The sequence below is a fragment of the Amblyraja radiata genome, chromosome 26, assembly GCF_010909765.2.
Source record: "Amblyraja radiata isolate CabotCenter1 chromosome 26, sAmbRad1.1.pri, whole genome shotgun sequence".
Taxonomy (NCBI): domain Eukaryota; kingdom Metazoa; phylum Chordata; class Chondrichthyes; order Rajiformes; family Rajidae; genus Amblyraja; species Amblyraja radiata.
Window position 1 is genome coordinate 15,824,799 of NC_045981.1, and position 23,058 is coordinate 15,847,856.

The 23,058-nt window shown below is 45.2% G+C and overlaps 1 protein-coding gene across 2 annotated transcripts in view; it reads right to left on the reverse strand.

Annotated features, from left to right (window-relative positions):
* Positions 1-23,058, reverse strand: part of slc39a11 (solute carrier family 39 member 11) — a 518,123-nt gene that overhangs the window by 151,903 nt on the left and 343,162 nt on the right. For both annotated transcript variants that reach the window (XM_033044305.1, XM_033044306.1), the window contains exon 6: positions 11,902-11,971. In XM_033044305.1, coding sequence (XP_032900196.1) covers positions 11,902-11,971 — 70 coding nt within the window. The remainder of the gene's footprint in view (positions 1-11,901; positions 11,972-23,058) is intronic.

Genomic DNA, 23,058 nt, shown 5'->3' on the forward strand with positions numbered 1-23,058 from the left:
CATCAAGTATACACACGTTAATGGGAAACGTTTGCAACTGCCAAACAATGGATTCCTAGGATACTTTATGGTAGGCATCGAATAATAGATGCATACTATTCAATACCCATCCATAAGATCATCGAAGATACCTAAAAAGTTACCTGGATGAGGTAACAATGGCAGCACAATTTATAGATTAATGGGCTAATATGAGCCAAAACTGTTTCTAAGAAATTTAAATCAGCCCTGACACTTAAGGAAACATGTTGTCATGGCATATCTCGATGATATTTAACACTGACAAAACCATGGAGTTAGCTAATTCAGCAGCATTAGCTACTAAAAACAAATTAAATGGTAACAACCAACTGACCATTTGACTAAGTGGCAAGAGTAATTGGGAACAGTAGCAGCATTATCAGCTACTTAACTTGGACCTCTGCATTAGAGCAAAGGTGCTAGCGGTTATCAACATACAGGTCACTTTGACTGATCCATGAAATTGCCTATTTCAGACCTATAATGATGGAAAGAGAACATTGGCATAGTATCAGTTCCATCATTTGTCAATAACCCATATCCAGAACAAGTGGCAGATGGACTAATCTAGAGTCATCACTACCACAGACACTGCACATAAAATCTAGTTGGAAATGTTGGGTGCGTTCAATGGGTTAAAAAGCATATTGTTCAAAAATGCACCATTTTGCATGTTCGTTTACAATTAGACATATCACAATGGTGGCCTATACTAACCACATGGGCGGGATAAAATCGATATCTTATGACAATTTGATCAATACAATCTGGTAATGGTGTGTCGACAAACATATTTTGCTATCAGCAACTTACCTACTAGGTAAGCTAAATACTGTGGCAGACATGTTAAACCCCAAAGTATTTGCTGAAATTACAAAGCAATATGGAACACTAGATATCGATTTCCTCGCATTCCGACTGAATCACCACGTACCGATATATGTCGCTTGGGAGCCAGACCTTGAAGCAGCGGCAATGGATACATTTCCACTGAACTGGAGGTGGAAATGAATGTCTATGTTTTTTCCCCCCTTTTCTGCCTCATCAGTTAAGTACTATGCAAAATACAGATGAACTTAACTTCAAACTTTGGTCTACACAGCCATGGTTCCCAGTGGTCCTTGACAGGGTCATTGAAACCCATGACCATTTCCAGCGGACCCGTTTCACTGATCCCTAACCCATGCCATGACATAATAGCACTGGGTTGCAAATTCCAAAAAGACCTTCTGATGAACCCGAGACTGTCAAATAGGACCATGGACACGACGACAGCATCTCACTGACTTCCATATCTCTCCAGTATAAGAAAGTGGGAACATACTGCTCAAGAACAGAAACCTACTATCAACCACCATATCTATGTATCGGAGTTCCTGGCCAACCTTCACCACGATGAAGGTCTGAACTATAGCACTATCTAATGCACTAGAAATGCACTGTCAGTCTATCTAAGACAGACACCAAGGGGGACAGGCCATAGGACCTCGTCCACTGGTGGCCAAATTAAAGAGAGGTACCTTCTATTCAAAACCCTAGACCTAGATATATCAAGATCTGGGATGTCAACATTGTCCTGACTTACCTAGGGATGGCCACCAGCCAGATCCTTACTCTGAAGACAGCTACCCTGTATACGGCCATGCTGATGGCTTAGTCTCAGCATAGGGTCCAGGCCTTTATCCAGTCAGACTGGACAACATGGTCATAACATCAGACCAAATAACATTCCTCATTCAGGAGCTGGTAAAACTGAGTAAACCAGGAACTTTAGGACGCATTATGGAATTCCGGGCGTACCCACCTGACCATCGTTATGTGTTATGACTCACCTTCTACAATATCAACACAACCTAAAATTCCCGAGGGAGACGACAAGCACAATGGGTCAGCCACTAGAAAGCCACTGGGTCAGGGTTCCAAGCCAAACCATCTCTAGATGGCTCAAACAGGTATTGGGAGCTGCTGGAGTAGATACCGATATTACACATCTCACCCCACCAGAGCAGCATCCATGTCGGCGGCTAAACAGTATGGATGTGCCATTGGACCTACCCTGATAGCAGCAGGATGGTCCATGGAAAGAATGTTTTAACATTCTACAACTAGCCATTATAAAACCTGTTTCAATTGCAGAGAGAGTTTTAGACGCTGCAAAAAATATATAATTTAAGCCTGGGGGAGCGTTAATTTCTTTGTTATTATTGTCAAATAATACCATTATCGTTTTACAAACAGATTCATGTTTGATTACGATAACATACTTCCTCCCTTGGATGACTTCGGCAGCGAGTGAAGTATGGACTGTTACACGGTTTGAAATCACAGAGCTTTAAAATCTTCACGTAGTCACTCACGTGACTCCGAAGTAAAATAGTAAGATTAAACGAGAACTTACCAGTTCGAAGTTTGATCTGTATTTTATGAGGAGTTACGATGAGGGATTACGTGCCCTCCGCTCCCGCCCTCAATTATAGAGATCAACTGGTAACTTAGTTCTCCTTATCTTTACTATGTTTATTTCAATTACTGTGTTGTTTTCTGTGATTCCACACCGCTGCTTTGAAGTATGTCGCGCATGCGTGCTGGATGGGGTCTTCACGTAATCCCTTATCGTAACTCCTCATAAAATACAGATCAAACTTCGAACTGGTAAATTCTCGTTTAATCTTACTATTGTGCACTGTAGGGCCTGTGTCTACGTTGTATCTCTCAACCAAACTGACATTTGAGGAAATTCGATATATCAAGATGAAACTGATGTTGAAACACAATAAAATGAAGGCAAGTAACTGCTCAAGCTGTCATTCACCAATTCACACAATTTAATATAGCGCAGCATCTTGCGGTAGCTTTCTTTTTATAAACGGAAATTGGCTGAAGTACGGACACATTTGCTCATTTCATCACTTGCTTACTGCTGCCATATATTGACATGAAGGACAGCTGTAAACTAACCTAAGTTGATTAAAATTGCCCTCTGGTAACAGTGAAAACTGATGTAACAAGTCCAGCAAACACTGCCCAGATTTGCAGTAGCAGTTTATATAAACAGATTGAAGACATGAAGAAATGTCAAGGATAAAAGTATAAAAGCCACACTTCAAGGAAATGCATTTATCTTTCCCCAAATTCAATAAGCCTGGTATCCCTGTCATAACAAGGAACTGCAGATGCTGGTTTCTACCAAAGATAGACACAAAATGTTGGAGTAACTCAGTGGGTTTGGCAGTATCTCTGGGAGAAAATGAATAGGTGATGTTTCGGGTCAGGAGCCTTTGACAGATTGATTGCGGGGGCCGGGGTGAAAAAATCGGAGTGAAGAGGGGGCCAGACAAATCGTAGCCAGCACTTGATAGCCTGAAGAGCCTGTTTACGTGCAGTTTCTCTAAAGTCTAAAGTAAAGGAAAAAGATAACATTTCGGTTTCAGGTCAGGATCCTTCTTCATTCGACTGAAACGTTGCCTATCCATATCCTCGAGAGGTACAATCTGACCGCTGAGTTACTCAAGCATTTTGTGTTCCACATAGGATTCCAGCATCTGCAGATCCTCCTGTCTCCTTTGTCAGCGTAACGAAGCGTCATATGTGAAGCCTGTGCAACAATTTGCTGCTAACAGTTGCAGAGCTATGAGGGAACAGGGGAGAGAGAGAGAGGAGAGGAGAGAGAAGCAGGTGCTTGGATTGTGCTCTGAATTAATTAAGAAATGTGGTCTATGCCGAACCTGCAGTGGCAGAAATAGAACGCCCCACATAGACGTATGTTCTGCACACACTGCTGATGGATGCCAAGGAGAAACTGTGTCTACATTTTATAACTGTACAAAGACATGCGCTTTGAATAAGGTTGTCAGATCTGAAAAGCCAACAGAATTTCCTTCTAGTTTTTCCTCCCACTTACTCTCAGTCTGGAGAAGAGTTTCAACCTGAAACATCACCTAATCATTTGTCCAGAGATGCTGCCAAACCGAGTGTTACTCCAGCATTTTGTGCTTACCTTCAGTGTAAAGCAGCATCTGCGGTTTCCTCCTACAGATTTTCTCAGGAATCATCCTATCACCACCCGATCTACCATACTGTTCCCATTTGGTTATCATTTCCACAATCACCAAAGGTATTGATCGCTGGTTCGACAGCCAGCAATGGTTTGTTGGGCCCTGGATCAAGAACATCCTGTGAACTCAGATGACATCCTGAGGAAGAGGGGACTTGACCCGAAACATCACCCATTCCTTCGCTCCAGAGATGCTGCCCGAGTTACTCCAGCATTTCCGTGTCTATCTTCGACCTTAATTTTACCACAGCTGAGATGTAACTAGGCAGCACAGTGGCGCAGCGGTAGAGTTGCTGCCTCACAGCGCCAGAAACCCGGGTTCAATCCTGACTACGGGTTCTGTCTGTACAAAGTTTGTATGTTCTACCTGTGACCGCATGGGTTTTCTCCAAGTGTTCCGGTTTCCTCCCACACGCCAAAAAGGCGTGCGGGTTTGTACGCTAATTGGCTTCTGTAAATTGCCCCTAGAGTGTAGGAAAGAGCTAGTGGACGAGGTGATTGTTAGTCAGCCTGGTCTCGGTGAGCCGAAGGGCCTGTTTCCACGCTGTATCTCCAAACTAAACCAAGGAAACCAATATGTAATTAAATAGCAGCGCTATATCAAGTGTTTATTGACAACGTTACATCACAACTGATAAATTGATACAATTTCTTCTCCATTGACTGGCAATTAAAATTGTTCATCTTGTAGTGTTACTCAGATATAAATAGATAATACCATTTCCTCATTGCGAGTGGAGAAATCAGTCAGTTGTCATGTTCCTTTGTGGATCCATTGATCAAGGGTGTAGTGACATTATTGGTATAGATTTGATTATTTAACGATATTGTCAATAACCAATTCATGCATGGCGGAATTCATTCTCAAAACACAATGCATTCTCTGACTAAATCAATGTTTAGAACGCCAATGATTCTTTTGTTCCGTTCCAGCCATGCAGAACATCAAAGGATCACCACAATATAAGAACAAATTGCAACGGACTGAAATTCTTTGTCATGGATTAAAACTAAATGGCCCATGTAAAAAAGGAACAATACAAACTAGATTAAAGCTACAAGGCACCGCTATCCACCTTTATACAATCATAATGTGGAAACAGGCCCCTCGGCCCAACTTGCCCACAGTGACCAACATGATACATTTACACTAGTCCTACCTGTCTGTGTTTGGCCCATATCCCCCTAAACCTATCCTATCCATGTACCTGTCTAAATGTTTCTTAAACACTATGATAGTACTTGCCACAACTACCTCCTCCGGCAGCTCGTTCCATGGACCACCACCCTTCATGTAAAATAATCACCCCTCAGGTTCCTATTAAATCTTTCCCCCCCCTCACTTTAAATCTATGTCCTCTGGTTCTCGATTCCCCTACTCGGGGCAAGTGACTGTGTGCGTTTACCCGATCTCTTCCTCTCATGAATTGCCCTATGCTCCAACTCAGTGGTACATGCTATCTGATGCCCAGATTAGATTAATACGTGTAAAGCTACAAGGTTTACACAACTCGGGTAGAGTTGCAGATTAGAAGGAGGAATCTTCAAAAGTTGTTGAAATCTCGACAGCAAATTCAATCTTTACCAGAATGCCTGTATTGCCATTGATTGCTGCCCTTTTCAATGCATCTTTAATACTCACAGGAAACATTCAAGAGATAAATTGTTCTATTAACGAGACGTACTCTCAACTATGTACCCTGGATCAATTAATTGTCAAATGACCGAAGGAAATACTAATTATTCTTGAACCATGGTAAATATTTTACCTGACTGTAATGGACAGTCATAGCTGTCAACTTCTGCCATTACGGTCTGATTGAATACACATTCATTTTATTTTAGTGCAATGTTAATTAGTTTCCTCTTTCAATACAGGCAAGTGGCAAACTTGTATCCCTAAATGACAAATTTAGTGAGGGGACTTCAATCAACATGGTTCAATAATGAGGGGCTCGGCCCAAAACGCCACCCATTCCTTTTCTCCAGAGATGTTGCCTGACCCGCTGAGTTACTCCAACATATTTTTGTCTATATTTGGTTCGATAAATACATCCTTGCCCCCTACCTTGGGTTTTCCTAGCAACTTCTCAGCAAATTAATTTGTTTTTATTCACGAGCAGCACGCGGATGACACTAGCAAGCCCAGTATTTATTGCCCATTTCTAATTGGCTCTAAGAAGGTGGCGGCACAGTGGTTCGATCTTGACTATGGATGCTGTCTGTACGTTCTCCCCGTGACCTGCGTAGGTTTTCTCCAGGAGCTCTGGTTTCCTCCCACTCTCCAAAGACATATATGTTTGCAGGCTGATTGCCTTGGTATAAATGTAAATAGTCCCTAGTGTGTGAAGGATAGTGTTAGTGTGTGGGGATGGCTGGTCGGCACGGACTTGGTGGACTGAAGGGCCTGTTTCTGCGCTGCATCTCTAAACTATCAAACTGAATCAAGTCGGAATAGTGTATGAGGGAGTAGAATTAGTAAGTGGTGGTGATCCTATGTACCAACTGACCTTGTTCTTGGTGGTAGACTCATGGGTTTGGGAGATACTCTTGTAGTATTGTACTCTACATTTTGTGGATCGCACGCACTGCAACCACTTTGCACTGGTAGTGGATGGAATCAATATAGAAGTTGGGAGGTCATGTTGCAGTTATGTAACACATTGGTGAGGCTGCATTTCGAGTATTGTGTTCAGTTCTGGGCACCATGTTATAGGAAAGATGTTGGCAAGTTCAAAAAGGTGCAGAGAAGATTTACAAGGATGTTGCCAGGATCCGAGGGTCTGAGCTAAAGGGAGAGGTAGAGCAGGCTGTGACTCTATTCCCTGGAGCACAGGAGGATGAGGGGTGATCTTATAGAGGTGTATAAAATCATGAGAGGAATAGATCGGGTAGACGCACAGTCTCTTGCCCAGAGCAAGGGAATAGAGAACCAGAGGGCATATGTTTACAGTGAAAGGGGAAGGATTTTATCGGAATCAAAGGGGTAGCTTTTTCACACAAACAGTGGTGGGTGCATGGAACAAGCTGCCAGAGGAGGTAGTTGAGGCAGGGATTATTGCAACATTTGAGAAGCAATTAGACCGATACATGAACAGGACTGGTTTAGAGGGATAAGGGTCAAACGCAGGCAAGTGGGACTAGAGTAGATGGGACATGTTGGTTGGTGTGGGCAAGGTGGGCCACTGGGCCCGTTTCCACGCACTATGACTCAAATACGAGCATTGCCTTCCAACAACCAACGACATCTTTGTGCAAGGTGTTGTGCAGTTTTGTGCATCCCCCTCCCATTGGTATGGAACATTTGCATTTTTCAGCTTGAAATTGTGCAATATGGTGCATACTGTAGCGAGTCTTATAACTTACACTTGAATGCAATATATATGCTTTAAATTGGTTTGGAGCGTTTTTGAAAGGGGGGAGGCTGTGCGATCACTGATCACTGGCCTTGGGGGTACCCGGTGAGGGAGTGGAGCAACCGAGTGGGGAGAGGGTGTGGAAGAAGGGTGTCCCCCCTCCCAGGGTAGGAACATTTTGAAATTTGATGTATTAAAATCATGTTTTAGTGCACTGTAGAAGTATGATTTCAATGTTTTTTGTATGAAGTATTTTTAAGAGGTAACTTTTTAAGGGGTAACTTTATCCACACAAAGGGTGATGGGAGTATGGAACAAGCTGCCAGAGGAGGTAGTTGAGGCTGGGACCATCCCAACATTTAAGAAAAAGTTAGACTGATACATGGATAGGACAGGTTTGGAGGTATGGACCAAAAGCAGGTGGCGTAGCTGGGACATGTTGGCGGGTGTGGGCAAGTTGCACCGAAGGGCCTGTTTTCACACTGTATCACTCTATGACTACATTTTACCTCCACCATGCATGAATGCTTCAAAATCAAGTGATCGAGTTTTATTGCCATATACTCAAGCATAGAAACATAAAAAATAGGTGCAGGAATAGGCCATCGCCCCTTCGAGCCAGCACTGCCATTCAATATGATCATGGCTATTCATCTAAAATCAGTACCTCTTTCCTGTTTTTTCCCCATATCCCTTGATATCGTTAGCCCCAAGAACTAAATGTAACTCTCTCTTGAAAACATCCAGTGAATTGGCCTGCACTGCCTTCTGTGGCAGAGAATTCCACAGATTCACAACTCTCTGCGTGAAGAAAGTTTGTCCTCATCTCAGTCCTAACTGGCCCCCCCTTTATTCTTAAACTGTGACCCATGTTTCTGAGCGCCCCCAACATCGGGAACATTTTTCCTGCAATTACAGTAAGTGAAAATCTAGCAGGCAAGCAGGATGCTTTCACCAACCACCCCCATTTGAAGTCCACTATCTTCCATTGTTTCTACCCAGTGCTTGGTACTTACTTCCAGCAGCCACTGGTTGTCCTCCAGGATGCACCGAGCCACAGCCTGATCCATGCCGGTCACCTGGGCGAATTCGGCACGAGACTCTCACGGCAGCGGCGCAACGCTTCGATGCTTCCGACGGCCCGGGACTCTTGCACTGGGGCTGCTCCATGGCCGGAGCTGCAGTGAGTGACTCGCCAGCCCGGCAAACACTCGCCAGCCCCGCTCCCCGTCCGCATCTGTCCCCGCCGCTGCTTCCGCTTCCAACACCCGCGGCCCATGCAGTTGATATGAGTTTTGACATTTTCGTTGATCACAGAATTTCTCACAACAGAGCGAGATAAATTTGTGATCAGCGTGAGAATTTGGTGAAATGCGTGATTCTCACGCTCAATGCATGGGAGTTGGCAGCCCTGCCTCTCTATCCCCCTCTCCCTCTCCCCCTTCTCTCACCCCCTCTCTCTCTCTCCCCTCTCTCCACCTCTCTCTCTTCCCCCTCTCTCCCTCCCACCTCACTCTCCCCCTCTCTCGTCCCCTCTCTCCTCCCCTCTCCCCTATCTTTCCCCTAACTCTCTCTCCCCTCTCTTTCCCCTAACTCTCTCCTCCCCCCCTCTCTCTCCCCCCCCTCTGTCACTCCTCTCTTCTCCTCTCTCTACCCTCTCTCTCTCCCCCTCTCTCTCTCTCTCTCTCTCTCTTCCCCCTCTCTCCCTCCCACCTCACTCTCCCCCTTTCTCTCGTCCCCTCTCTCCCCCCTCTCCCCTCACTCCCTCTCTCTCCCTTCTCTTTCCCCTAACTCTCTCTCCCCTCTCTTTCCCCTAACTCCCCCCTCTCTCTCTCTCTCTCTCTCTCTCCCCCTCTCTTTCTTCTCTCTCCCTCTCTTCCCCCTCTCTCTCCCCCTCTCTCTCTCTCAGTTTCTCCCTCCCTCTCAATCTCTCCCTCTCTACACACTCTCCCCTCTCTCTCTGTCTCTCCTCTCACCTCTCTCTCTTCCCCCCCCCCCCATCTCTCTCCCATCTCTCTCTCCCTCATTTCTCCCTCCCACCTCACTCTCCCCCTGGCTCTCTCTCCCCTCTCTCTTTCTCCTCTGTCTCTATCTCCTCTTTCTCTTTGCCCCCCATCTCTCTCTTTCCCCCTCTCTCCCTCTCTTTTACCACCCGTCTCTCTTCCCCCTCTCTCTCCCATTCTCTCCTACCCTCTCCTCCCTCTCCACCCCCTCTCTCTTCCCTCATTCTTCCCTCTCACCACTCTCTCTCTTCCCCCTCTCTCCCACCTAACTCTCCCCCTCTCTCTCTCCTACCTCTCTCTCTCCCCCTCTCCCTCTTCTCTCTCTCCATTCACGACCCCTCTGTCTCTCTCCTCTCAACCCCCTCTCTCTCCCCCCACTGTCTCCCTGTCTCCTTCCCCTCTCTCTCTCTCTCTCCACCTCCCTTTGAGAGTCTGTCCCTTTGGCACAAAGACTCTCGCGGCAGCGGCGCCAACGCTTCCGATGGCTCCGCGGTCCGGGACTCTTGCACTGTCCGGAGCGCTCCATGGCCAGAGCTGCAGCGTCAGCCCCGTAAGCACTCGACAGCGCCGCAAACACTCGCGTCCCAGCTCCCCGCATCTGTTCCCGCTGCTGGTTCTGCTCCCATCCCTCCCGCAGCCCCTGCTCTCCAACACCCGCGGACCATGCAGTTTATCCGAGTTTTGAAATTTTCGTTGATCACAAAATTTCTCACCACTGAGCGTGAGAAATTTCTGATCAGCGTGAGGGCGTGAGAGTTTGCTTGAGGGCGTGAGTCTCACGCTCAAAGCGTGAGAGTTGGCAGCCCTGCAGTCCCGGAGATCAAAATCGAGCCTGGGTCTCCGGCGGTGATATAGAAATAAGGCTGCAACTTCAAGAATTCTGATTCAAACTTATTCCCAGTGAACATAAATGGTCTTGAAATGTTTACTCAAATTAAGATTCAGGGCTCAAGAATGAAAGCTGACCTCTCTGCAGCTCAGAGCATAGTACTTCAGTACAAAGTCAAATAAATATCTGAACCAAATATATACTCCTCATCTTCTGCAACTTAATGACGGAAAATTGAATTTTAGTAGGGTAAGCAAAAGGGAAAAGTTGCTGCGGACAGATGTTGCTCTTCAACAACTGTACTTGCTTTGATGTTGCTACTGAAAAGATTTTTACTCTGAAGAACAGATATTTTACTGTTGAACGTTAAAGGACAAAACGTCTCTACATAAAGAAATGTAAAGGGCCTGTCCCACTTACTCGACTTTTCAGCGACTGTCTTCGCCCTTCAAGCTCGAGGGCACTCGCCTGAAAAACCTCGAGCTGTATCGACCGTCAGTGATGAAATCGCGAGTTGGATCGACCGACTGCACGCGCACACACACGCACACGCTCGCACGCACACACACATCGCAGAGGCGGGGAATCCTTCCTCTCCCAACACCCCCCCACCCCCCCGATAACGGAGAATAGTGACCTTACCTAAAGGCGATAAAATTCTGACAAAATGTCTTTTATGTGTTGTCATTGTACCTGCTTCAACTTATGCTTCTCATGGCAGTTCGTTCCTTGTACCCACAGGTTCGTATTAAATCTTTCCCCTCTCACCTTAAACCTATGCTCACAAGCTCGCGATCCCCCTACCAAACAGTTCATAGACTGGCTTTGGTATTTTTGCCCGTGACCTGCGTAGGTTTTCTCCAGGAGCTCTGGTTTCCTCCCACTCTCCAAAGACATATATGTTTGCAGGCTCAGTACGGTGACCATACCTCCTCAGCATTGTAACGAATAGCACCAAAAGCATCAAGTCACCAAACAATCATGTTGTTATAACAAAAAACAAATTGAGTTGATGGAGCAGCATTAACCCAGCAAGATATCCGAAGGTGTTGTGCAGAAGAATTTACAAACAAAATTTGATACGAGCTGCGTATGGATATTAGAACAAGTGATCAAAATAACTCGATATATGCAAGGGGCCTGTAGGGTAGAAATTCCAAAACTAAATCCTTTGCATTTGAAAGCATGTGTAACATTGTGAATTATGGAAGGATTAAAATTGTCCACCAAAACATGCAATATGTGAGGACCAAACTACAGAAGAGTATTGGGATCCTGGTTACGCACCAAATCCACCGCTGTCTTTTTCCCTGATCCTTTTTTTTGGCGAAGATTAAAAATCTAGATTATTGCGTTACAACCTGGTGGATCCTGAACACGCTGACAGTCATAAACATAACCATAAACGTGTCTCCTCTTCCCCTCATTTAGATTTGCAGATCTAACAACGCTGTCTCTGCTACTTCCACTTTAAAGATTGGACACATAATCAGATTTTCCATACTTTGAGCTGCAGCAGCAGATCACAAAGCAAACCACCTGATGTCAAAACATTCTGCACCGATCGATGTATGTGACAGATGAGCGGGTTGGGACAACATTAAACTGTGAAAAGAATTGAACAGAACCCAGACCTACCGTGCATTTTCAAAGGTCGCTGATGCAGACATGCCGACAGCACCAAATCCAACTCCCACGGCCAGACCCTCTGCAAAAGAAGCAAAACAAACCTAAATCAAACAGATGTTTGGTTTATTCAATGATTTAATTCAATGACTTAATAATACTTTATTGTCACGTGTACCTAGGTACAGTGAAATTCTTTGTTTTTGCTTACAGTAAAATCATACAGCAGACATCACCTAGGCAGTACGCAAAGAATTGGTCATTCGCTGCTTTGTTCCTGTCTTCGCGTGCAGAGTAGAAAGTGTCACGACGAAGACACTGCGCATGCTCACAGTGGCCCTGGTGTTCTCAGCCGCCGAGTACTGCGCCCCGGTCTGGTACCGTAGCCCTCACGCCAAGAAGCTGGATGCTGCCCTCCACAGCGCACTGCGGACTGTCTCCGGATGCCTATGAGCCGCCCCAGTAAACCAACTGCCCGTCCTAGCTGGCATCGCCCCAGCCAACATCAGATGAGAAGCAGCCACGCTGGCCCTCTCTCGAAAGGCGCAGACGAGTGAATCCCACCTCCTCCATCAGATCGTCACAGAGACGCCACGATGAGTGCGCCGCAAGTCATGGCATCCCTTTGCCACGCAAGCCCGAGAGCTGCTCTGCACAACACCGGCTGACGCTTCTAAGGCCGCCTGGGTCAAGACGAGATGGAGAGACCAGTGGAAGTCAGCTGAACCATCTAGGCTACACCATTACATCGATGACCGCATGGACGTCCCTGGCCAGGACCTGCCCCGAAAGCAGTGGACAACCCTCAACCGCTTGAGGACAGGCATCGGACTGGGGTAGCGATGAAGTGGTGGGGCCTCGTGGACAGCGCCTCCTGCGAGTGTGGGGACCCAACACAGACAGTGGAGCACATAGTCACCAGTTGCCCCAAACACCGGCCACCGAATGGTGAACGAGGTCTGATTGACCTGGACGATGATACGTTGGCCTGGCTCGCCTCAACGGAGCTGCAGAACTAAAAGACATACGACAGAAGAAGTATAAGTAGAAACATGTAGGAAGGAACTGCAGGGGCTGATTTATACCAAAGATAGACACAAAGTGCTGGAGTAACTCAGCGAGTCAGGTAGCATCTTTGGAGCAAAGGAATATGACCTTTTGGGTCGGAATCGTTCTTCAGACTGAAAATTTGGGGGGGGGGGGGGAAGGGTTAGTGGGGGAGCGAACCAGGGGGGTCGGAAAAGGCTAGAAACTGTGACTGTCGGCCATGCCACAACTTTGTTGCTGTGCTCATTTTAACTAAAAGTCCATGAACACACCACTGATATTTATATTACACCAATGTAAAGGTTAGTTGCGCATGTGAAATTTCCCCCAAGAGGAGTCCAGAAAAACTCAGACTGTTCAATCTCACAAGTGTGCAGTACAAACGAAGCCAACCGCAGATTGCTGTCATTATTTCAGAACATTGCATGCATTTAATCCAATTTGTAAACAAGGGGACACATTAAGGTTTGGGGAAAATCAATGTCAATCGGATCTGCAGAACCACAGTGAACTCAAAAGCAATAATCTTGCAGATCTCTGGAGGAAAGGGAATCAACCCAAGAAAATATTTTCTTCCACTATTTGTCAAGGAGAGTGGCTGAACTCTGATCTCACCCTGAAAGTTTTCATACTCTGTATCTTACTTAGCGGCTCTATTTATTGAGGGGGGAGGTGGGGGCGAGGATGTGATTGTAGAAGTGCCTAGCCTGAAGGAATCATATATCATCACAGAGGTAAGCTATAAAGAGCCCATTTTTGATTTGATTCCAAAATAGATATAAATGACATACGTTGACTGCTCCGTCGCTGTTTATTCTTCGACTCAAAAGCACTAACTCACACTGAAGTATTGCTCCATCTAGTCCAGAAATATTTGCCCAATACTGAGCTCTTCCTTACATCAGCAATTCACTCTCCCCAGCCAAGATCATCACAGGTTTCTGTGGCCCAATTACATTCAGCACAAAATAACACCATTTAATATTACTCCATTAATAATCCTAAACAATTTGCACCTCATCGATCTTCCTGCTACACATCTCGCAATTCTCTAATCCTTTTGTCTCACACCTCGTATGTGTTCATCTCTGGCCTTTGTCCAACCACTGCCTTTGAACCCCTCCCCACGTCTGTGTTCATCTATGACCCAATGTAGAAACAACTTCGCTGGAAAGAGTTCAGAGATTTACGAGGATGTTGCCGGGACTCGAGGGCCTGAGAGTTTGAGCACGCCAGGACTCTATTCCTTGGAGCGCAGGAGGATGAGGGGTGATCTTATAGATTGTATAAAATCATGAGAGGAATAGATCGGGTAGACGCACAGAGTCTTAGAGTTGGGGAATTAAGAACCAGAGGGCATAGATTTAAGGTGGGGGGGAGATATAAAAAGAATCTGAGGGGTAAATTTTTCACGCAAATGGTGGTAGGTGTATGGAACAAACTGCCAGAGGAGGTAATTGGGGCAGGTACTATTGCAATGTTTATGAAGCGTTTAGACAGGTACATGGATAGGGCAGGTTTTGAGGGATGTGGGCCAAATAGACAAAAGCTTTTGTTGCGTGTTGACCAGTCAGCAGAACGACTATACATGATTAATATCGAGCCATTCACAGTGTACAGATACATGATACAGGGAATACAGATTAGTGCAGGATAAAGTCCAGTAAAGTTTTTAAAAATAGTCCAAGGTTCTCCAGTGAGATGGATAATAGCTCGGGATCGCTCTCATGTTGTTGATAGGATGGTTCATTAGCTGGGAAGAAACTGTCTCTGAATCTGGAGGTGTGCGTTTTCACAGTTCTGTACCTCTTGCCTGATGGGAGAGGGGACAAGGGTGAGTATGCGGAGTGAGATGTTTTTACTATGTTACAACAAGGATACAAGGATAAAATTCATTTTCTTAAGGGCTCTGCTTTGTTTTAAAGCTGTTCAATCCGTCTTTTGAAGCTTGAGATGACAACATTCCCAGTTGGATTGCTGTGACAGTTCTGTGTATGCCCGAGCTTTGTTGGGCTCCCAGCGGAGCGAGATGTCCGTCGAGGAATGTTGCCGACTGGCCCGCTCCAGACTGCTGGAGTACGTGCTGAGGGACGCACTGAAGCTCGGTGCAGCCAACGCCAAAGCTCTGTGGGGGAGAGCGACAGTCCGCTACTGGACATGGGGGGACATGCCTTCAAAATAAGTGACGAGATTTCGTGTCAGTGGGCCACAGGAGTGGCAAGGGTGTGGGATAAAATTGGGTAATTTGTTGTAAACACTGTGTAACAACGAATTGAATGTCAGACTAATTTTCTTTGCACAGTTCCAGTATTGTATATATTTATTTACTTCAATAAAGTATATTTTGATTTTTTTTAAAGTTCTGTGTTGTTTTTCAGGCTCTATTTCAAACAGCTTTGCCCAAACCAAACCTGTATTTCACTATGCAAATAACTCATACTGTTAATACTGACCAAATTAAAGACACCATAAAATGGAGGATCCCTGCACTTGTCAGAATTGCTTAACCCTTGTCAGTTGAAATTTACAGGCTTTGAATGGCGGCAGCCAGTCTAGGCTCAGACTGATATGCAGGATGGTGAAGGATCCAGGTGTTCTCCTTGTTTCTCCTAAATTGATAAAATGTATAGTAGTTTTGCAAACAAACCTCAAATGCATCATTTCAATTGGATCGCTGCAAGGGCATTATAAATAGTGTAAATAATGTTGCAAGGTGTTTATCCTGTTAATTGATGATTGGTTGAAATGTTGAGCCTTGGAGGAACTGTTTGAATCCCAGGGCACATGTTGCACAATTCATCTGTGTTGGCTTCCTTCTAGAAGCTTCTTTCGAATACAATGTATATAAGATTATATTATTGGGTTAGGGAGCTGTCTATTTTGTAATGTTATTATCAATATGTTTGATTGGTTTATAAAGAGACCACCCCCATGTGGTTCGGCCCCTCAAGGTTCAGGGACCTATAAAAGGCAGCCCCCACGAGGTCCTTGGTCGATCTTCTGGAAGAATGCTTGGGAACGCTTGGACCTTTTGGAGTGTCTCTGCTTGTACGAGGCTAGGCTTGGCCAAGCAGATACAAGGATCGAACCCGCAGTATATTGTATAGGGGAACTGTTGTTGTCTTATCCAAAATAAAGTTTAGTTGCTCAAGTGCTTGATTCAGTATTTTATTGACTGAAACTAGACTGGGGGGAGCTTAGAACGAGCTATTTACAATATTGGATGTGAAGGAAGGAATTGCAGATGTTGGTTTAAACCGAAGATAGACACAAAATGCTGTGTAATTCAGCGGGGCAGGCAGCATATCTGGAGAGAAGAAATGGGTAACGTTTCGGGTCGAGACCCTTCTTCAGACTCAAACTGGATATCAGGCAAATATCATTGTGCTTCATATTTATTTCTAAACATGCAGCCTGACATTGTTCTCTCATTAATCCATGGCCTGAGGGAAGAAATTGAAGGAATAACTATTTGTTTGAGCTTCGTGTTTTTGCACACATCGTGATACAGAAACAAGTCGTGTTTTTACAGTGCCAATGTTATTGAAATGCACCATACAAGCACTTGGAAAACTTTGAAAGAGATTCGATCAACCATTAATAAACCACATAGCTGGGCCTATATCAAGCTCAGACCAGTTACAGAAGATAAACAAAGACACAAGAAACCTCAGATGCTCAAATCTTGAGCAAAACACAAAGTGCTTGAGAAGGCTCCGCTCCTTCAACGTCTGCAGTGAGGTGCCACAGATGTTCTACAAATCAGTGGTAGTCAGTGCCATCTTTTTCACTGCCGTGTGCTGGGGCAGCAGGGCAAAGGCCAATAGGATCAACAAGCTCATCAGGAAGGCTGGCTCCGTCCTGGGAGCGTTGTTGGATTCATGGGAGGTTGGTCTTGGAGGGGAAGAAGCTCCTCAAACTGCGGAGCATCCTGGACAATACAGCTCACCCCCTCCATGACACACTGGTCAACCTGAGGAGCACCTTCAGCAACAGACTGGTTCCAGCAAGATGCAGGACAGAATGCCACAGGAGACCCTTCTTCCCTGTGGCTATCAAACTTTACAACTCCTCCCCCTTTTGTCGTGGGGTAGACTGAGTCTGACTACCCCCCCCCCCCCCTCCCATCTTCCCCCCTTATTACTTTAGACCAGAGGTAGACCATGGACACACTAGGGACAATTTACAGAGGCCAATTAACCTACAAACCTGTACGCCTTTGGAGTGTGGGAGGGAACCGCAGCACCCAGAGAAAACCCACGCGGTCTCGGGGCGAACGTACAAGCATTTGACTCACCACTAATTACCACGCTATAATTCTTCAAAGCTGGGGAAATGGCAGCTCATCTTTATGGTTGGTTGTGGCCAGGGCACCAGACGGACTTTCATGCTTTTCATGTAAGTGAACACAGAATTTTAAAAGAACATCCTTTAATTCTGAGGCTATGACCTCTAGTCCTGGACTGTCCCACTATTAAAAACTCCACACAGTTGGCCATCAAATAGCCGCCAGTTGGGTGGCAGCAGCACGGTGGTGCAGCTGTAGAGTTGCTGCCTTACAACACCAGAGACCCCGGTTCGATCCTGACCACGGGTGCTGTCTGTACTGAGCATGGACATTCTCCCTGTGACTGCGTGGGTTTTCTCCGGGTGCTCTGGTTTCCTCCCACACTCCCACACTCCAGAGACCTGCAGGATTGTAGGTTAATTGGCTTCAGTAAGAATTGTAAATTGTCCCTAGTGCGTGGTATAGTGTTAGTGTACGGGCATCGCTGGTCGGCGCAGACCTGGTGGGCCGGAGGGCCTGTTTCCATGCTGTATCATGAAACTAAACTAAATACTGTGTGGGTAGTTTGGCTCATAATTATGCCAGATGTAAGTGTGTTCTGTTCTCTCACTGTGACATCTCTCACCTTCTGGAGTTCGAAAAATCACTCAAATAATTTAAGAGAATAAAACACTGGAAAATCATTTTAAGAATTCTAAAATGTTGTTGCGAAAAAAGGATTATTTGCTCAGCTGTTAAATATGGTAATGACCTCCACGGTAATGTCAACACTCTGATGACTAATTCAGTGTATATTAGGTAATGTCTCTGTTTGCTGCTCCAAAGATTTCAATCTTCACCCACCAACTGATGTGATTAATTGTACGCAGTGTTGCCTTGGGATATTGCCCACACATTATGAAACGCAACAAGAAAGGACAATCTAGCACAGGGAGGCTCTCACATCTCAATGAGATTGGACACGTGACCAGAAGAAATAGGAGCAGGAAGAAACCATTCAGCTCTTTGAGTCTTCTACATCACTCCTCGTGTTCATGGCCTAGCCAACGGCGGCACAGCAATGTAGCATTAGAGCTGCTGCCGTCCAGCACCGGAAAACCAAGTTCGATCCCGACAATGGGTGCAGTCTGTATGGAGTTTGTACGTTCTCCCTGTGACCGTGTGGGTTTTCTTCAGATGCTCCGGTTTCCTCCCACACTCCAAAGATGTGCAGGTTTGTAAGTTAATAGGCTTTGGTAAAATTGTAAATTGTCCCTTGTGTGTCCAATAGTGTAAGCGTGCGAAGTGATTGCTGGTCGAAGGGCCTGTTTCGGCATTGTATCTCTAAAGTCTAAAGTAAAGTCTAACGTCCAGCCACTAAGCTCATAGCCATTGGTCTGCACTATCCAATTTTCCTCGATTCCACTGATATCCATAAATCTATTGATCTCTGTTTTGAATGAACTCAATGATTGAGTTTCCACAGCCCTCCAGGATATGGAATTCCAGGATTCACACTCTCTGTGTAAAGACATTTCTCTTCATTTCTGCCGTGCGCGACCTACCCTTTTATTCTGAGACTACCATGTCACCTGTGACTCCATAACGTTGATGAGATATGATCGAGAAATGCAAGGAGACATAGGAGGACAAACACACCAATACTTGTAATTCGCAATCAGGCTGAAGAAGGGTCTCCAGAGATGCTGCCCGACCCGCTGAGTTACTCCAGCACTTTGCTTGTTACTGGATTAGACCTGTTTGCAGAACAACCTATTTCATTTTTTTCTTTATTTAATGCAACAGACCAGAGGAATTATTTTGCAAATAAACAAACCCTTACAAGCAACAAATTATCTGCAGTTATTTCTCAACCACAATGGATGCTTGCACAAACTCCACCAGAGTTTATACATGACACTTAAAGATATTTTGTTAATTATAGCTACTGTTACTTTGGATTGGTTTCTGCAACAGCAATAATTCCTCGATTCTGTCAAATTGCAATGGCTTGAAAATAAACTCACGATCCCTCTGGCAAGTTTTTGATTGAATTGTTTCAACATGTTCAGTTTGAAAATGAATGAGGGAACACTTGCTAACCAGCCAAATTTTCAGGAAACTTTTACATTTATTTCTTTGTTTGCAAGTAAACTTTGAGGTAATGCCTTATCTATGTTATAGTGGTGGGAAATTTGTTATATTAAAGCATCATGAGAGGAATAGATTAGATTAGATAGATGCACAGAGTCTGTTGTCCAGAGTAAGGGAATCGAGAAACAGAGGAGATAGGTTTAATATGAGGAGTGAAAGATTTAATAAGAACATGAGGGGTAACTTTTTCACCCAAAGGGTAGTGGTTGTATGGAACGAACTGCCAGAGGAGGTAGTTGAGGCAGGGACTATGGATACAGGTACATGGATAGGTCATGGTTTATAGGGATATGGGCCAAACGCAGGCAATTAGATGGGACATGTTGGCCGGTGCGGGCAAGTTGTTTGTCTCTATGACTACGACCTAAAACAATTACATATGATAGTGGTACTTTTCACATCTTCACATTGAATTGCAGCTCGGCTTGTGTCAAAGTGATCCCGCAGGGATTTCAAACTAATTTTGAGCTCCCCCTACTGGATTCGTTAAGTGGATCACTGTAGCTATAATCTCTTATTAAGTTCATAACTTCATAAATTATAGGAGCAGAATTAGACCAGTCAGCCCAAGAAGTCTACTCTGCCAATCAGCCATGGCTGATCTATCTTTCCCTCTCACCCCATTCTCCGGCCTTTTCCCCATAACCCCTCCCTGACACCCATACTAATCAAGAAACATCAATCTCCCCCTTAAAAAAAATATCCATTGACTTGGCCTTCACAGCCTTCTGTGGCAATGAATTCCACAGATTCACCACCCTCTGACTAAATAAATTCCTCCGCATCTCCTTTCTAAAGGAACATCCTTTTATTCTGAGGCTATGGCCTCTGGTCCTAGACTCTCCCACTACTGGAAAGAACCTCTCCACATCCAGTCTCTCCCAAGGCCTTTCACTATTCGGTAAGTTTCAACGAGATACCCTCTCATCCTTCCAAACTCTTAAAAAACTCTTTCTACTCAAACTGTAAACTTTATCAATTACATACCAACTTCAATGTTTCTCACATGCAAGAGCTTAAAAGAGTAAGATGTTTACCTTCCAGTACAGTTGGAATAGGACTTCTTACATTTACCCCACATTTGCACCACTATAAAAGTATTGTCCTTGATGACTTTCCAAAACAGGACGACTTCATCTTTGGCCTTTGTCCAACCATCCGCCTATCAACTCATTCGATCAGCGCAGATATAAAACACATAGATACAAACAATTTAAACAAGTACAATAGTCGGGGCGGCACGGTGGCGCAGCAGTAGAGTTGCTGCCTTACAGCACCAGAGACCCAGGTTCGATCCTGACTACAGGTGCTGTCTGTACGGAGTTTGTACGTTCTCCCAGTGACCTGCGTGGGTTTTCTGCGGGTGATCCGGTTTCGTCCCACACACCAAAGACGTTTTAGATTGTCGGCTAATTGGCTTGGTATAATTGTAAATTGTCCTCTGGTGTGTGTGGGATACTGTTAGTGTGCGGGGATCGCTGGGCAGCATGGACTTGGTGGTCTGTATCTCTAAAACTAAAACGATAGAGCAAAGGTGAATCGAACAGTGCCCCGGCTGTGGGAAGGACCATTCAGAAGCCTGATAACAGAAGGGAAGAAGTTGTTCATGAGCCTAGTGGTGTGCACTTTCAAGCTGCTGTAACTTCTGTCGGACAGGAGCAGGGAGAAGAAGGAATGACCTTGGTGGGACAAGCCTTTGATAACGTTATTTGTTTTTCCAAGGCACCGTGAAGTGTAGTTGGAGAAAGTCTGGTCTGTGTGATGGACTGGACTATATCAAGAGTTAAGAGTAATTTATTGTCATATGTCCCAGATAGAACATTCATACTTGCAGCAGCACAACAGAAGCTATAACTGTACAACAGAGAGTATAACAGAGTTGTAACAGAATCTATAACCCTGCAATTTCTTGCAGTCTTGGGCAGAGCTGATCCCAATACAAGCTGTGATGCAACTCGACAGCACGCAGTGTGGAAGACTGAGGCTCACAGGATAGATGCAGAGTTAAATTATTGAGGGGGGCCTATCTGAGTCAGATTGCCAGCAGAGGGCTGGAGACTGCCTCAGAGACTATGAAAGCATGATAGTTCATGCAGTGGCCGTTGAGACGTACTCCTCAACACAAAGCAAAATGGCATCTCATGCACTACCTACCCAGAAATAAGTCATTCAAGTAAGAGTGAATCATGACCAGAACTACAGATGCTGGTTTACACCGACGGTGGACACACAATGCCGGAGAAACTCAGAGGAACAGGCAGCATCTCTGGAGAGAAGGCATGGGTGACGTTTCGGGTCGAGACCCTTCCTCATGACCAGAAGTACCTGGCTAAATTTTCAAAGAAACGCAATTTAATCCAGAATTGCCTCAATTGTGCTCACTCCAGAAATAAGTCACATTCAGTTGAAAAACAAATATAGCAGCGTTACATTTCTTGGCCACAACATTTTATTTGTTCCAGTTTGATGTTCCAAGAACTTTTCTTTTTTAACATAAAGTTGGCGAAACACAAAAAAAATCAAAACTCCAATAACAACCACAGATGCTCAGATTCTCAAAACGAAACAGAAAATACCGTTAATACTCAGCAGATCAGGTTGTATCAGTGGGAAAGAGTTAACATTTCAGGTTGAAGACAAAGTAGATTCTGATGTACACAAAAAAGCTGGAGAAACTCAGCGGGTGCAGCAGCATCTATGGAGCGAAGGAAATAGGCAACGTTTACTTCGCTCTGTTTACTTCCTTCTTCAGACTGATTCTGTAGTAGATTCTGATGAATGGTCTTTCACCTAATATAGAACATAGAACTTTGGTGTAAACCAGCGTTTGCAGGCGTAGGAAGGAACTGCAGATGCTGGTTTAAACCGAAGATAGACACAAAAAGCTGGAGTAACTCAGCGGGACAGACAGCATGTCTGGAGAGCAAGAATGGGTGATGTTTCAGGGTTCTGAAGAAGGGTCTCGACCCGAAAGGTCCTGAAAGAAGGGTCTTGACCCGAACGGTCACCCATTCCTTCTCTCCAGAGATGCTGCCTGTCTGCTGAGTTACTCCAGCTTTCGTGTCTATTTGCAGGTCCTTCCTGCACATAGAACAGTGCAGCATATGAACATGCCCGTCGGCCCACAAAGTTTGTGCCATTTGCCTAGAGATGATCCATATCGCTCTATTCCCTGCACTTCCATATGCTTTTCTAGAAGCCTCTACAACGCCACTATAGTATCTGCCTCCACCACAGCCCCTAGCAATGTGTTCCAGGCATGCATCACTCTCTGTGTAAAAAACTTGCCCCGCACATCTCCTGTGTAAAAAACTTTCCCCTCTCACCTATAGCTATGCCCTCTACTGTTGGACATTACTCCCCACTCCCCCCCCCCCCCCCCCCCCACCCCCCACACCCCTGGAAATAGGTTCTGACTGTCTACCCTCTCTATGCCTCTCATAATTTCATATACTTCTATCAAGTCTAACCAGCCTCTGTTTGTGGCCTAAACCCTCTAATCCAGGCAGCATACTCGTAAGCCCCTCCTCCGCACCCTCTCCAAAGGGGTCAAGGAAAGAGCGTTCACGTCACGGCCCTGTTTCCACCAATCTTTCCACCACCACGCACAAGAAGCACAAGAAGCGCAAGGCAGACACCATTGTGCAGAGTCCGAGAAGTGTGTTCAGCTCTGGCAGAACAACTTCTAATCTTGTGTGTGG